Source organism: Antechinus flavipes, chromosome 1 (assembly GCF_016432865.1).
Source record: "Antechinus flavipes isolate AdamAnt ecotype Samford, QLD, Australia chromosome 1, AdamAnt_v2, whole genome shotgun sequence".
Classification (NCBI taxonomy): domain Eukaryota; kingdom Metazoa; phylum Chordata; class Mammalia; order Dasyuromorphia; family Dasyuridae; genus Antechinus; species Antechinus flavipes.
Window position 1 is genome coordinate 227,646,226 of NC_067398.1, and position 14,859 is coordinate 227,661,084.

Sequence of the window (14,859 nt, forward strand, 5' to 3'; positions counted from 1 at the left end):
TTTCTTAGAGACCTTCCGGAGTCTTGGTTTCAGTGGAGAAGCGAAAGAAGAGAGCCTGCCACCACGGTGGTGTGAGATGAAATGAGTCTGAGTCCAAGGCCTTGTGCTTCAACCTCCAGCCACTACAAAGGTGGACGATGGAATAACTCTGTCTCTGCCTCCCAGGAGAGCCACCAGGAACCTGATCGAAAATGGAATAATGAATCTGTCTCCTTGGCTCTGAGAGCTTGAGCTCCCGCCTCCAGTCCTTTGTCATCTTTAGCTCTGAATGAATCTGAGGCTCCCGGCTTATATGCTCTACATTGAGTATAAACCAATCTCATCAATTCCACTGATTTAACACCTTGTAAGAATCCTTGTTTCAGAGTTCTGGCCTATAACACTTCTCCTTCCTAGATCAGTTCTGAAGAGGTTTTTTAGTTTTTTGAAGGAGAATTTCTGAAGGATCCAAGGGATTCCTTCTTTACCATCTTGGCGTGAGACGTCCATTTCATTTAATCTTTAATAAATCTTTTTCTTCATCATTTCCAGAAATTTTAGTTGGATTTGTGGCTAATGTGTGTTTTCCATTGAGGCTTTGCTTTTGTTATAAAATCATTCTCTTCTGGATCTGTTTTGAGTATTCCTAAAAAAAAGAATAAACTTTAAAAAACTTTTTAAAATGCCTTTTGCTTTTTTCATATAACCACATAATCTTTTCTGCAGAATATCTTTCTGCTTCCCCAAAGGGCCACATTATAACAACAGGGAAAGAAATTAATATTACTGATCACAACACAAATGTCCAGAAACATATGTAATATGCAGAAATAGTAAACATTTTGCCTCTGAGAAATTGTGGATTAAGAACATTACTTTCAAATCTTTGATGCAAGCTTGTTCTTTACAATTTTGTAATGCTCATTTTGGATGTCTTTGTTTTTGTTTACATTGATTTAATATATATTGTTCTCTCTGCTTACTTCACTCCATTAAAGTATTTATGAGCAATTTAATGATTTCATATATAAAGTCAAATAGTTTTGAAGATTGGCTAGATCAATATTTTCCCACATCTTTGTCATTTTTCTCTCTTGTAGTTTTTGATCATTTTTCAGAGAGTTGCAACATCAGTTTCTTTAATTTCAATTTCTTATTATTAGTGAGGAATTCCAAAGTGTCATATGTAGAGAGGAGAGAACATCAAAAATCTGTGATATCTATTATAGAGAGCAGATATTGTCTTCAGAGTTTCTCCCTCCCCCCCAATAAAGTATTTTTAATTCAAGCAAAAAGATGCCTTTTAAAAATAGATTGTAAATAATATATTTTGTTTCTATAGCACCTGTTTCTATATTCTTTTTGTAAGGTGCTACTAGAAAACTGCCTTAAAATAAAGAATTTACGGTATGGGAAATGGAGTTTAGCAAAATTTTTAAGTGTTTGTTATTGGCATCTTTTTCTTCTTATATTGCTCTGTTTTCACATTCCCTTCTCCTTTTCTCTATATAAGAGAGCTATTATAATCAACATTGAATTTTGCTTTTTTTGTTTTCTATTTATATTATTGTAATATGTATATATGATATTTTTCTGATTCTGCTTATTTAATTTTATTTAGATTTGTTTAACATGTCCCTTCTCTATATTCATTTTGTTTGTTCTTTATTATTGACCAGTAAGGGAAATCCTTATTACATTTGAGTACCACAATTTATTTATCAATTCTCTAATCAACTGCTATTTTTTTTGTTTATATAATCTTACTAGCATAAAATATGCTGGGATAAGTATAAAATCAGACCTTAAATGTAGGATATTTTAAGATAGGCTTCATATATTTACATGTAGCTTCATAATTTCGTCATGAGAAAATCAACATCATAAATCCTCTCTTATTATCTCAAAACCCCTTCATATTTTCATTCCCTATTATTTCCTCTTTTACTCCAGATTTGTGAACAAGAGGTGGGCCTATTGCTTTGCCAACCTTCTGTTGGACATACTGGAACAGAATGCCTTATAAATACTTTAAACTCAGCATGTCCAAAACTAAATCCATTAGCTTCATTCTCACTTTTCCCCGAAATCCCTTTCTCAATTTTATTCTCATTTTTCCTTGCCAACATAGTTTCAGGTACCTAGTTTTGCAACCGTATTTTCACATTCCACACATCAGTAGAATTCATAAATTTTCCTTTACTCTCATAGCTACCACTATATTTCAAATCTTCAACTCCTTGGCTAAACATTTGTAATTATTATGCTCCCTTGTTTCTAATCTCACCTCCAATACATCCTACTTTTCCCTTTTTCATCTCTATTCCTTTTCATAGATTATGCTTTCTGTCTGTACTCTTCCTCCTCGATGCCTCTTGGATTTTCTTTCTATTTCTCTATCAGCAGATTGTACAAAGTATAAAATAGCTTGTTTTCACTTTCTATCTGTTGTGTGTATGTGCTGTCTTCTAGGTTAGAATGTAAGATCTCTGAGCCTTTTCATATTTCTTTTTGTTTCTTCATAATCTTGTCCTACTTGATTCATTCTGTAGGAAATTAAATTGATTCAATTGATTTTATTTTAAAATATTGATTTGACATTTAAGGGAATTTAATGATCCTTTAGTAAAATAAATCCTCACTTTCTGATTTGTGTGTGTGACTTTCTTTTTGCATGTTTAAAAGTGAGAAATATTCCTCACAAATAAAGGTCATTTGGGGCTTCCTGGTAGTTATCCTGAACGACATCTGATTGCTTTTGAGAGTCTTTGTAATCCTAAAATGATATAAAAAGAAAGGAAGTAGAGGGAAAAAATTGAAGCAAAGCAATTGATACATATTAAAAATTCTTACTTCACACACACTTGTGGACTTTTTCCTTCTGCACAAGAGTGGAGTGGAATGTCTTCTTCTTATAACTCTTCTTTATGAGATAGCTATAATCACTTTTACTTATTTTTTGGTTGTAGTTCTATTTATATTGTTGTTACCAGTGCATTTCCCCCTCCCCCCACTCTGCTTATTTCCATTTGCAATATCTCATGTAATCTTTTGTTTTCATTTATTCTGTTCCCATTCTTTGCATTTACATTACTTTGTCATTTTGTTTATTGTTTTCCTGATTTTGCTTATCTCACTTTGGTTCATGTAAGTCTTTTATGGTTCTCTATATTCATATTTTTTCTTATAGAACAGTAATATTATATTCATGTTCTACAATTAATTTAACTTCCTTTCTTTTGAAAGATTTGTTAATACACTTTACTGTCTGGATCATTCATCTGATTTTCATTAATTAATGGTAATCTTAGTCGTTAATACTGTCATCATTCATCTAGTTGACTCTTTTTTTCAGTGTTAATTCCTGTGAAAAGAGCTCTTTCCTAAATACAGAAATCAAGAAATTTGATTCTTGCTTTCCACTCTTCTTGTTCAAATATATTTTTCTACCTTTCAGAATCAAAGTTCCCTAGTATTAGGGAAAGAGATAGAATAAAGATAAAGAGGGATGAAGGGGGATCATGAGTGGTATAGCTACTATAATTTATGAAAGCAACAATGGTCAATATCCTTGAAATTTTCATATGATCTGGTATCTACTACCTCTTGAGGCAGTCTATTCTCCTTTTGAAAAGCTTGGATTTTCCTCATCTCAAGCTTAAATTTACCCCTTTGCAATTTCTCATTGTTTCTGGCCTTTTACACATCTTGAGTTGTCTCTCTATGGAAACTTTATAGCTTATGTTTTCTTAAACTCTGGCTTTTAAAATCAAATATAATAATGTAGCTATCTTTTGACCAAGTCCGAAGGGACTACCATCTTATTTCTGAAAATTATAATAGGATTCTCAGGTAGGTGGGTGGTAGTACAGAGGATAGAACAATGGAATTAGAGCTAGGAAGGCCAGAGACTCATGTTTCAGGTACTGCTTACTAGGAGTGTGACCCCAAAAAAGTCACTTAAACACACTCATAAATAAGGATCAAGTCCTACATCATGGGACTGTTGAGAGATCATATCACAATTATAGCTACATATCTATGCTCCAAAAAAGAGTTTTTCATAGGCATGTCAGTTACATAAGATATAACAAGGAGATTTGTTCAACCTTTTGATTATTAATGTCAGATGAAGTATAAAATAGCTTGCTATTATTATGGAGTATATTCAGTGAAGATGACAAATGCAAGAGGTAATTTCTATCAATGATATCAGAGGTATCAAACTTGAGGCAGTTGAACTAGATAAAAACATAATTATAACAAAGGACATGTTAGAAAGCAGACATTTTGTCATAAAAACTTCGTTGTAGGTTTTTGGATTGTATACATTTTTTTTTTTAAGTACCATTATGTGTTATTAAGTCTTTACAGCCTATACTGGAGATCCAGCCATTATTTTAAGACATTTTCCCATAGGAAATAAGTCCTTGTCATTCCCAGATTCTTTTTTTTTTTTTTTTTTTAAGCTTTTCTACCACTTTTCTTTGTAATTTTCTTTGTTGAAATTCAAAGTCCTAACAGTTTAGTGCCACATTGATTGTACTTTATTATGAATTTCTATAACTGGGTATTAAATATAGTCCAAAAAAACTTGTACTCTATTTTCTGAAGTCAACCTCCACCAACAGTTGATGCCATTCATTGTGTCAACAATTGGAGTGAACATAATAAAATTTATTGTAATAATTTAAAAGGCGCTAGACTTCTTTTTTTCCACCATTATTACCTACATATATAACAAACTTAACCTGTTAAACAACTCAAAAATAAGGCTAATAGGTTTTGTCTCAACATTGGTTTGTTACATTGAGTCCCAGATTAGAAATTTTAGCTAACAGGCAAAATGTTCTTAATTATCAGACTTTCTGAAATAAAGAAAGAATAGAATATTTATGGAGAGAGTAGGAGATATTGGCTATTAAGGAAATTAATTTATACAGTAGCAAGCAGTATTTTAAGTTATCTTTTCATAAAGTTAACTTTTGGCTCCTTTCATAGGTTTTGGTCGTGGCAGAGGGAGAGGGGCAGGACGTTTCTCATCCCAAGGTATGGGGTAAGTATTAGTTTTTCACTCTAACTAGTTTGCCCTATTTCTTTTATCCTTTTGCTGGTTCATTTCTACTATAGGTGCTTTCTATAATATTGAATTTGCAGCTTTATGTTTAATTCTCATGAAAGGATTTGGTACAGGAGAATAGTACAAATAAAATCATTTCATTAAGATGTATAGTTAAATTTAGCAAGTGTACATGTGCATTAACAAAATGCAGTGGTATGTAATTGAATGAAATAAGATTTAAAAAAATTTTTTTTTTCTTTTTTTTGAGAGAAACCTAACATTAGAAGTAAAAGGAAATGGGGCTTTCCTGTAGCAAAGTGTGGCCATACTTTAACATTTTAGAATTTTAGTATTGGAATTTTATCTTTACTTTGCAATTTTTTCAAATCCTAGGACCTTCAATCCTGCAGACTACACTGATTCTTCAGCCACTGATGGCTTTGGGACAAAACCAGAAGTTTGGGAAGCTGGCCCGAATGATACAGATGATGGACCTGGTAGGACTCTTCAGAGAGAACTAAGTTGTAATAAAGTGCTCCAGTCAGAGTCATTTTTAAAGTACTTGAGATCGATTATTTTTTATAACAACAGAAATCAGTTTTCATAGATCATGAAGCAAAAGAAACCAAATAATTTGCAGTGGTTTTTGAAATTAGAAACAGAATAGAAACAACTTAGAAATTAAATTTGTATGTTTTCAAGAAAAATAGACTCTTTAAGGCAGTTTGATTTTCCTAAATTTTGTACCCCAAAAGTTACTATAACATTCAAATGATCTGTAGCATATAATGCCTTTCTTTCTAGTTGGAACTAAATTACTCTTTATCAAATATCAAATAATAATCTTACAGGGAACAGTTTTCCCTTTAACTCCTTAGGAGATCATACAAACTATGAATTGCTTGATTTTTTCCTACTAGTGTTTATAATTGTTTTATCTTCTTAGGAATGCATGGATATAGGTTTGAAAATAGAAATGTTAGTAATTAAATTGTTTTAAGCACAAGAACTTAACTAAAACTCAGATTTACAAAGTTCTTTATAGCTCAGAATTATTTTTCTCTTGGCTGCCTTTGGTAGATAGCAAAAAAATAATTTTCTAGAGTTGATAATCAAATTAAAGCTAGGAATTCAAGTGCTTAAGGACTTGATGCATTCTCTGTAACAAATTTTTAAGTACTGTAATACGGAGATTTCATGTCATCTCAAATCAATCTGCAGAATCGGCACAAATAGATAAAATGTTCAAAACCTGTCAAGAAAAAAAAATTGGGACTCACAGGTAGAAAATCAACATTTGGCATTTAATATTATTTTCATGTATTGGGGATCTCATAAAAAGTTTCTGCTAGATTTTTACTCAAATATTCTATTAACTATAACTAGATTACCTAACCACTTGATAAAAAGAAAGAATCCATGTATTAATGGAATTAATTTAAAATGAACTGAATGATTTATTCTTATGACAGCTAAAATTTTATCTAGGTTCACACTGATTACTATTTTAATTTTCTTTTTATTTTATAACTTTTGGGGGATTTTTTTTTATTCCGAGTGAAATTTTATCCATGTGTTTATAAGTGTTTAGTTCAAAGTTGATTATCAAATGGGTGATTGAATGATTGTTTACTAGATAAGATCCCTTACAAATTAGTGGATATTGGGAATATATATAGTCATTGAAGAAGAAAGTTAGTGAATCATGATTTTAACTTCCAGTTCACTTAGAAATCGATTAATAATCCTCCATAAGTAAAATTGTGATTTCAAATGAATTCTGTAAGTCAAGTATTCAAAGACTTCTGTTTTTGTGAGTTATACCTGACAGTATTATATTAAAACACAAATTTTATTTTCTTTTTTAAAAAAAAATTTTAAATGGAATTTTTTTTCCAAATACATGCAAAGATAGTTTTCAACATTTACCTTCACAAAACCTTGTGTTCCAGATTTTTCTTCTCGCTTCCTCTCTCTTCTCACCCCCCTTTCCCATCTCCAAGACAGCAAGCAATCTGATATAGGTTAAATGTGTACAGTTCTTCTAAACATATTTCTATAATTGTCATGCTGAACAACAACAACAACAAAAAAAACAGATCAAAAATAAGCAAACAAGAAAGAACAAAAAAAAAAGGTGGAAATACTCTGCTTTGATCCACATTCAGTCTTCATAGTTCTTTCTCTGGATGTGGATGGCACTTTCCTTCACATTCTATTAGAATTACCTTGAATCACCTCATTTTTTGGGGGGGTGGGAGAGACAAAGTCCATCACAGTTGCTCATCATATAATCTTGTTCCTGTTGTTCCTGTTGTTCCTGTGTACAATGTTCTCTTGGTTCTGTTCTCTTTCACTAAGTCTTTCCAGATTTTCTGAAATCAGTCTTTTGATCGTTTCTTATAGAACAATAATTTATTATATTCAGATACCATAACTTATTCAGCCATTCCCAACTGAGGGACATTCATTCAGTTTCTAGTTCCTTTTGTCATTATAAAAAGGGCTGCCACAAACATTTTTGCACATGTGAGTCCTTTTCCCTCTTTTATGATTTGTCTGGAATACAGACCCAATGAAGATACTGCTGGATCAAAGGGTATGCACAATTTAATAGTTCTTTGAGCATAGTAAAGTACAAATTAAAAAAAAAATAACAATAAAAAAATTTAATGATTCATTAAAAATACTACATAGCCTTTTGGGTGGAAAATAAATTTTTTAAAGTTAGCAAGAAATTCATTTTTAAAAATATATTTTTATAAATCTTTAATTTGCTTATACCTTTAATCTGTTATGATATATTGCATTGATTGAAGTATATGAAGAAAATCCATAATATCTTAATGTTATTGTGAAAATAGTTTTGACCTGATGGACCCCTTTAAAGGATCTAGGGACACTTAGGATTCTACCAACTACACTTTGAGAACTGCTGGTTTCCAAGTTAGAAAAAAAAACTAACTGTGTGGTGTTAACCTGGAAAAAAAGTAGAGGACATGATACTTTTTTAAAAATCTTTGTTTTTTTGAGTTTGTATTCTTGGGCAATCTTTTAGGTCTCTTTTTCCTTCTATTTAATTTAAAATGTTATGCAATTTCAATTACTATGCGTTAAGATAAATCAAGAAAATTTTAAGGAGCATAAGATTTACATGGAAATATAAGATCATAAATTTTTAGCTAGCATGTATTGCACAGGTTATTTAATCCAGCTGTCTTTTATGGATTGGGAAATGAAAACCCAAGGTCATTTATACAGAATGGCTCACTCTCACTCTCTGGCAGTTGCATGTACCAGTTCTTTTCAGTCTCCTATGATTTGGGTTTAAGGGTAGCTAGGCATTGTTTTATTAGCTTATCCTGGCTTTCAATATACTATTATCCCTTCCTCTCCCTCAATCCTTTTACAGTTCAAAGGTCTTTCTCTTGGTAAAGAAGCTAGAAAAAAAATTAGAATTTCAAAAGATGTTTCTGAGAGAGGAATGGTATTGAACATTAGTGATTTGTATTTTGTGTGATTTGCTTTTATTTCACTCTTCCTTCTCTCCCCTCTTTGCCCATTTACAAATTCTTACCTTTTTTTCTCCTACCTTCACATATCACTCTCCTGAGTGTTTTATGGCTGATCCTTTCCAGAATCTACCTTTTATTATAATCCTTCTTCCCTTTTCCTCTGTCCTCACTTTATTCTCTGTTTGAAGTATTTCTATACCAAACTTGGGTATCTATATATATATATCTATTTCAGTTGAAAGTAAGGCTGATGTATAGTTTGTTTCTCTCATCCCTTCCTTCATATTAATATTGTCTTGTATTCATGTAACCTGATTAAGTTATACCCATTTCCTCCTTTTTTTCATGACATCTTCCTTTTCCTTACCTCCCCCCAACCTCCACCCCACATAAAATCATTCAAGTACAGCAGAATCCTCCTAGGTACCTTCTCTCTTATTTTCTCTCTGTGATGTTTTAAGATAACAGATTTTTGAGCAATCTTTTGAAGAATTCTTTTTTTTATTTTTATTTATTTATAACATTTCATTTTAGGCCTCTTTATTGTTTTGAAAACTTTACACCAGCTAATATTATGTGACTGTAACCCAAGTAAAATTATTGTGGTCAATATCTATGTTTATTCTATTTCTCATTTTTTAAAAATAGCTTTTTATTTGCAGCTTATATGCATGGGTAATTTTACAGCATTGACAATTACCAAACCCTTTTGTTCCAATTTTTCCCCTTCTTCCCCCCATCCCCTCCCCTAGATGGCAGGATGACCAATACATGTTAAATATGTTAAAGTATAAATTAAATACAAAATAAGTATACATTTCCAAACTATTATTTTGTTGTACAAAAAGAATCAGACTCTGAAATATTGTACAATTAGCCTGTGAAGGAAATCAAAAATGCAGGTGTGCAAAAATATAGGCATCGGGGATTCTATGTAATGGTTCTTAGTCATCTCTCAGAGTTCTTTTGCTGGTTGTAACTGGTTCAGTTCATTTCTGCTCCATTGGAACTGATTTGGTTCATCTCATTGCTGAAGATGGCCAAGTCCATCAGAATTGATCATCATATAGTGTTGTTGAAGTATATAATGATCGAAGAATTCTATTTCAAAGGGGAAACTACACACATAGAGTGGTATAGTAGATAGTGCACAGGCCCTGCAGTCAAGAGGACCTGAGTTCAAATCCAGCTTCACTAGCTGTGTGACCCTGAGCAAAGCATTTCATCCCAATTGCCTCTCAAAAAACAAGCAACAACTGAAAAAGAGTTCTATTTCTGAAAGATTCATTTTCCCTTGCTTTAGGAACAATAGTAACTAAATTTTTAAAAAAGTTTTGTTATTTGCCTTTTGAACTGTTGCATTCATTCCACACAGTATTCTCTTTTATAGGGACAGCCAAGTCTTAGGTGATCTTTACTGTGATAGCATGGTACTTAATTCTTTTTTGCTGCTTATAGTATTTTTTCCTTCTCTCATCTTACATACCCTAATGGGACTAAAGTGAGGAGATGGTTGAGAAGGAAACCTAGACCCTGGCACAATAAGACAAAAAATTTGCCAATCTATCAGAGCTTCTAGGCCTAGGACAAGTTTCCATTGGGGATTAAAAAATGGAGACTGTTATCCAAATAGAAAAAGAATATTGAAGAGATTATGACTGGGAAGTGGTATGAACACCTGAATCCCCTTGCATAGTAAAGATTTAGGGGGACCTAAGAGCATAGAATTTAGGGCTTTTTGTAGGAGAGTATATAGAGATATGTTGTCTGAATACACAGAGAATGGTAAGGTAAGATTTTGTATTTATTTACTTTTTTTACAATGTTCATTTTAAATCTAATTATCTTAGTACTCTCAATTTTATCATTTTTTAAATTTTCGTTTGTTTTTTTTTTTAGGAATATCAGTAAAGGTGATGATAAATTTGATATTTGAGATAATGTGGGCTTATTCTCTTAATGTCTTTATTATCCTTGCATACATTGGAACATTTTTGGTAATAAACTATGTTATCTGAGGCATACATAATAAATACTCTGTATTCAAGGATTTCAGAACTAGCTAGTGTGCTATGCTGGGGGACTTTCTATATAACTGGGAAAGGTGTTGGAGCCAGGGGTGTGAGCAGACTCTCATTGTTGCCTTCAAATCTCCCTCTTCCTTTCCCTTTCCCTTTCTCTTTCTCCCTTCCTCTTCCCCTCATCTCTCTCCTTTCTCCTTCCCCCGTCTCTCTCCCTTTCTCTCTCTTCCCTCTTCTTTTTTCCCCTTTATCTGCAATTTGGCCTTTTACTGTTTGGACCCTTCACTGTGCTTCTAAACTTCTGTTTATTTACATATATTTGAGGTGCTGTGATGCATTGATTTTATTTTCGTGTGTTGATTATTTCTCGGTCTACTTTGATTTTTAATCCTTGATGGAATAGTTGTAATAGAGCTCTTGACTATGGTACTTTTCTACTCACTTTACCATTTAAAGCAAAAACTTTTTTTTGTTTGTTTGTTTGTTTGTTTTTTTTAAGACTTATGGTTTGAGTATACCTTGGTTGATGTACTTCCAGATATTTTATGTATTTCATAGATTTTTTTTGGAACGGATTTCTTTATTTCCTCCTAGATTTTGTTATTATTACATGAAAATGATGTTTTGTGGGTTTGTTCTGGGTTTATTTTGCATCCTTCTACTTTACCAATGCTTTTAATTTTGCCAATTAGTTTATTTGCTGATTTTCTAGGTAAACCACCTTTCTTTCTTCAATAACTCCTTCTACTTCCAAGTGGGATCTTTTCTTCGATCCTCCTTTTCCTCCTAATATGGGTAAAGTAACACTTTCTAAAAATGTGGTTATTTCTTTAAGATGTAGCTAATATTTCAGAGAAAAACAGATATTTTCCATATTCTTAAGGATATATATATATAAAAATTCCTTTAGTCTTAATTTAGATTCATATAGAATTAGAAAATATCTTGGCCTTTAAGACTATTCCCCTGTATTCTGTAAAGAAGAGAAGCAGATGCACAAAGAATGAAAAGTTTGTTTTCATATATTTATTCTCCCCATATGTTAAAACAATTTTTAACATTAGTGTTTTTTTTTTAATTTTGAGTTCTAAATTCTCTTGTTCTTCTCCTATTAAGAAGGCAAACATTTTGATAAAGGGTATATATGTGCAGTCATGCAGAATTTATTTCCATGTTGTTCATGTTGCAAAGGAAGCAGACACTCCCATCCTTATCCCCCAGGGGAAAAATACAGAAAATAAAAAATAGTGCACTTCAATCTGCATTCAGATTCTGTGAGTTCTTTCTCTGGAAGTGGCTAAATTCTTTAGTATTATCTTGGATCTTTGTATTGATGAGAATAGTTGTCATTTAGTTGATCATCAAACAGTATTACTATTACTGTATATGCCATTTTGTCCACTTTACTTTGTTTCAGTTTATATACATCGTTCCAAAATTTCCTGGTAGCATTCTGCTTGCCATTTCTTATATCCATCACAATCATATACCACAACTTTTCCAGCCATCCCTAAATGATGGGCATTCCCTCAATTTTTGATTCTTTGCTACCCCCAAAAGAGCTGGTATAAATATTTTTGTACAAATTGATCGTTTTCCTTTTTTTCCCCTCTTTTAGGATACAGACCTAATAATGATATTTTTCTTTTCTCTCATGTTACCTAGTAGAATAACAAGGCTTATAGAAGATTTGTGTGGTACGGTGGGGAACAACGACTGGATTTTGATTTTAAAGACTGGCATTCCATTTCTCAGGCTAACATTTACTAGTTCTGTAGAATTACATGTCTCTTGTATAATTTATAATTTTTGCACAAAATTATATGAAAATAATATTTCTTTTAGCATTTGACTCACAAGATAGTACTTCTTAATATGCTAATTTATTTATCATACTAGAATAATAGTCTACAAGTGAAGCAAGAAACAAAGAAAAACATCAAAGGAACCAATTTTGTCTCTTGTTAAATCAATATAAGAAATCTCTTGTTAGATTTAAATTGGATTCCAGCACTGTCCTCAAAATTTTAATATTTGAAGATGATTAAAGATTTTTCTTATTTGCCAGTTTTGGACCTGGGACAATCATCCTGGATTCTATTAAGCAAGTGACTATTTTTTATCTTCTCTCTAAGAAAATCAGGTGGTACTGAATGTAAGATTCATTGAAATATTCAATGGCCCACTTCTCTATAAAGAGGGAAGGAAGGGTATATCATCATCTCTCCTGGGACTGATTGTATGTTTATTGCTTTTAATCTGAGTTCAGATTATGACATTGCTTTCATTTATATTACATGTATTCATTACATGATTTCAATTTTTTCCTTGTTCTGTTTTCTTTGCTCTGCAACAGTGTTGGTTTTTTTTTTTTTTAATGAATTTGATCATTTGTTTTTACATTACCTATGTTGCTTATTGTATTCATCTTCTCAATATCTCCCAAAGAACTGATAAAATTCCCCAGATAATTATGATTTTAAAAAGACCATGTTCAGCAGAGGTAACTAACATATCAAAAAATGTCTTGATAATATGCTTTTTTCTAGTCCCATGACCCTCACATCTACAAAGAATCAGGGAAGAGGTGTCTTCTTCATCTCTTCTTTAGGGTAAAGTTTTGACATGTTGCAGCATTTCATTTCTATTGTTTTTGTTTGTTTTAATGTTTTTGTTTTCCCGTTATATGCAGAAGTTTTTTAACATTTGTTTTTAAAATTTTGAGTTTCAGATTCTTCCCCTTCTGTTTCTTCCCCTTCCCCTCCACATTGAGAAGGTCCATGTGAAATTCTGCAAAAACATTTCCATAAAAGTCATATTGCAAAAGAAAACATAGTTCTCCACTTTAAAAAAAAAAAAAAAAAGTATGCTTCAGTCTGTATTCAAACACAATCAGTTCTTTCTCTCAGTATGGGTAACATTTTTCATCCTAACTCCTTCAGAGTAGTTTTGGATCATTCTGTTGCTGAGAGTAATAACTAGAGTTATTCACAGCCAACCATCCCCAACTTTCCTATTACTATTGATTTTTTAAAACTTATTTTCCCCAGTTATACTGTTGTAGTTTTTAATCTATATTTTTTTCCTGATTGTGCTTCATTTATTCCAGCAATTCTCAAAATGTGGTCTGAGGAAGAACCTTATGTTCCCAGACCACACTTTTAAGTGGTCTAAGAAATTCAAAACTGTTACCACAATATTGACATCCTAATTTTTAACATTTAATATTGATAGCTATATTTCCACATAAAAACTCTTTGGGTAGAAAGATTATCAGTAATTTTAAAAGTGTACAGATTCCTAAAGCCAAAAATTTTGAGAACACTGACTTAAATATTAAAAAGTAACTGTGTTTTCTCTATCATTCATAATCATATCACTTTCATTCCTCACAGTAATATTCCATTACATAGGGTGAACAATTTATTTGACAATTCCCCCATTGATAAGGCATCTAGTTTATTTCTAGTTCTATATATGGTATACATATTTTGGTTTATATAGGACTGTTTAAAAATTATTGACAGTTTTGCAGTATTTGTATTTCCATGAAATGTTTGTATCAGCTGTATTGGTCATTTAAGAAATCTTTTGAGGGCAGCTAGGTGGTGCAGTGGATAAAGCACCAGCCCTGAAGTCAGGAGAACCTGAATTCAAATCTGGCCTCAGACACTTAATACTTCCTAGCTGTGTGACCCTGGGCAAGTCACTTAATCTTAATTGCCTCTGCCAAAAAAAAAAAAAAAAGAAGAAGAAGAAATCTTTTGGATGGTTCAAAATTCCTTTCTGTGATGCTTAGACTATTTAATAATTCCAACAATGCATTTTTATATCCATTTTTCCATAACCCCTCTAGCACTGACTATGGCTATATATTTTGGATACCAGATACTTAGTATCCTTGATGCTTAATTGTGTTCATTTAAAAGCTTGGTCGTGTAATCAATATTATTAATGAGGTGTCTTTTGTAAATCATTTGTTTCCCTTGCTTGGTTAAGAATGCATCTCTTAATAATATCTGATTCAATTTTCTAACTTTCATATGATTTTTACTCTTCCATTCAGATTCAAATCCATTCTGAATTTATTAAGGTGTTAATGGGTTGTTTCATTAATGATTTTCTCCAGGTCATACTCAGTCACTAAGATCTGTCCTTGGTTATTCTCTTCTAATGTTGTCTTATTTCATTGTCTCATCAATTTTCTTAGATTGTGTTAGTAGATGATTCTTAGAGCTGTTTTTTCTAACTCTTTACTCTGAACTCTTGCCCTTTTATCTCC

General features: G+C 31.9%; 2 protein-coding genes across 13 annotated transcripts in view; one reads left to right on the plus strand and one right to left on the minus strand.

Annotated features, from left to right (window-relative positions):
• Positions 1–14,859, minus strand: part of LOC127561895 (tubulin polyglutamylase complex subunit 2-like) — an 877,998-nt gene that overhangs the window by 415,341 nt on the left and 447,798 nt on the right. The window lies entirely within an intron of this gene.
• Positions 1–14,859, plus strand: part of UBAP2 (ubiquitin associated protein 2) — a 121,679-nt gene that overhangs the window by 58,997 nt on the left and 47,823 nt on the right. For all 10 annotated transcript variants that reach the window (XM_051997136.1, XM_051997157.1, XM_051997088.1 and 7 more), the window contains exons 7-8: positions 4,981–5,035; positions 5,435–5,538. In XM_051997136.1, coding sequence (XP_051853096.1) covers positions 4,981–5,035; positions 5,435–5,538 — 159 coding nt within the window. The remainder of the gene's footprint in view (positions 1–4,980; positions 5,036–5,434; positions 5,539–14,859) is intronic.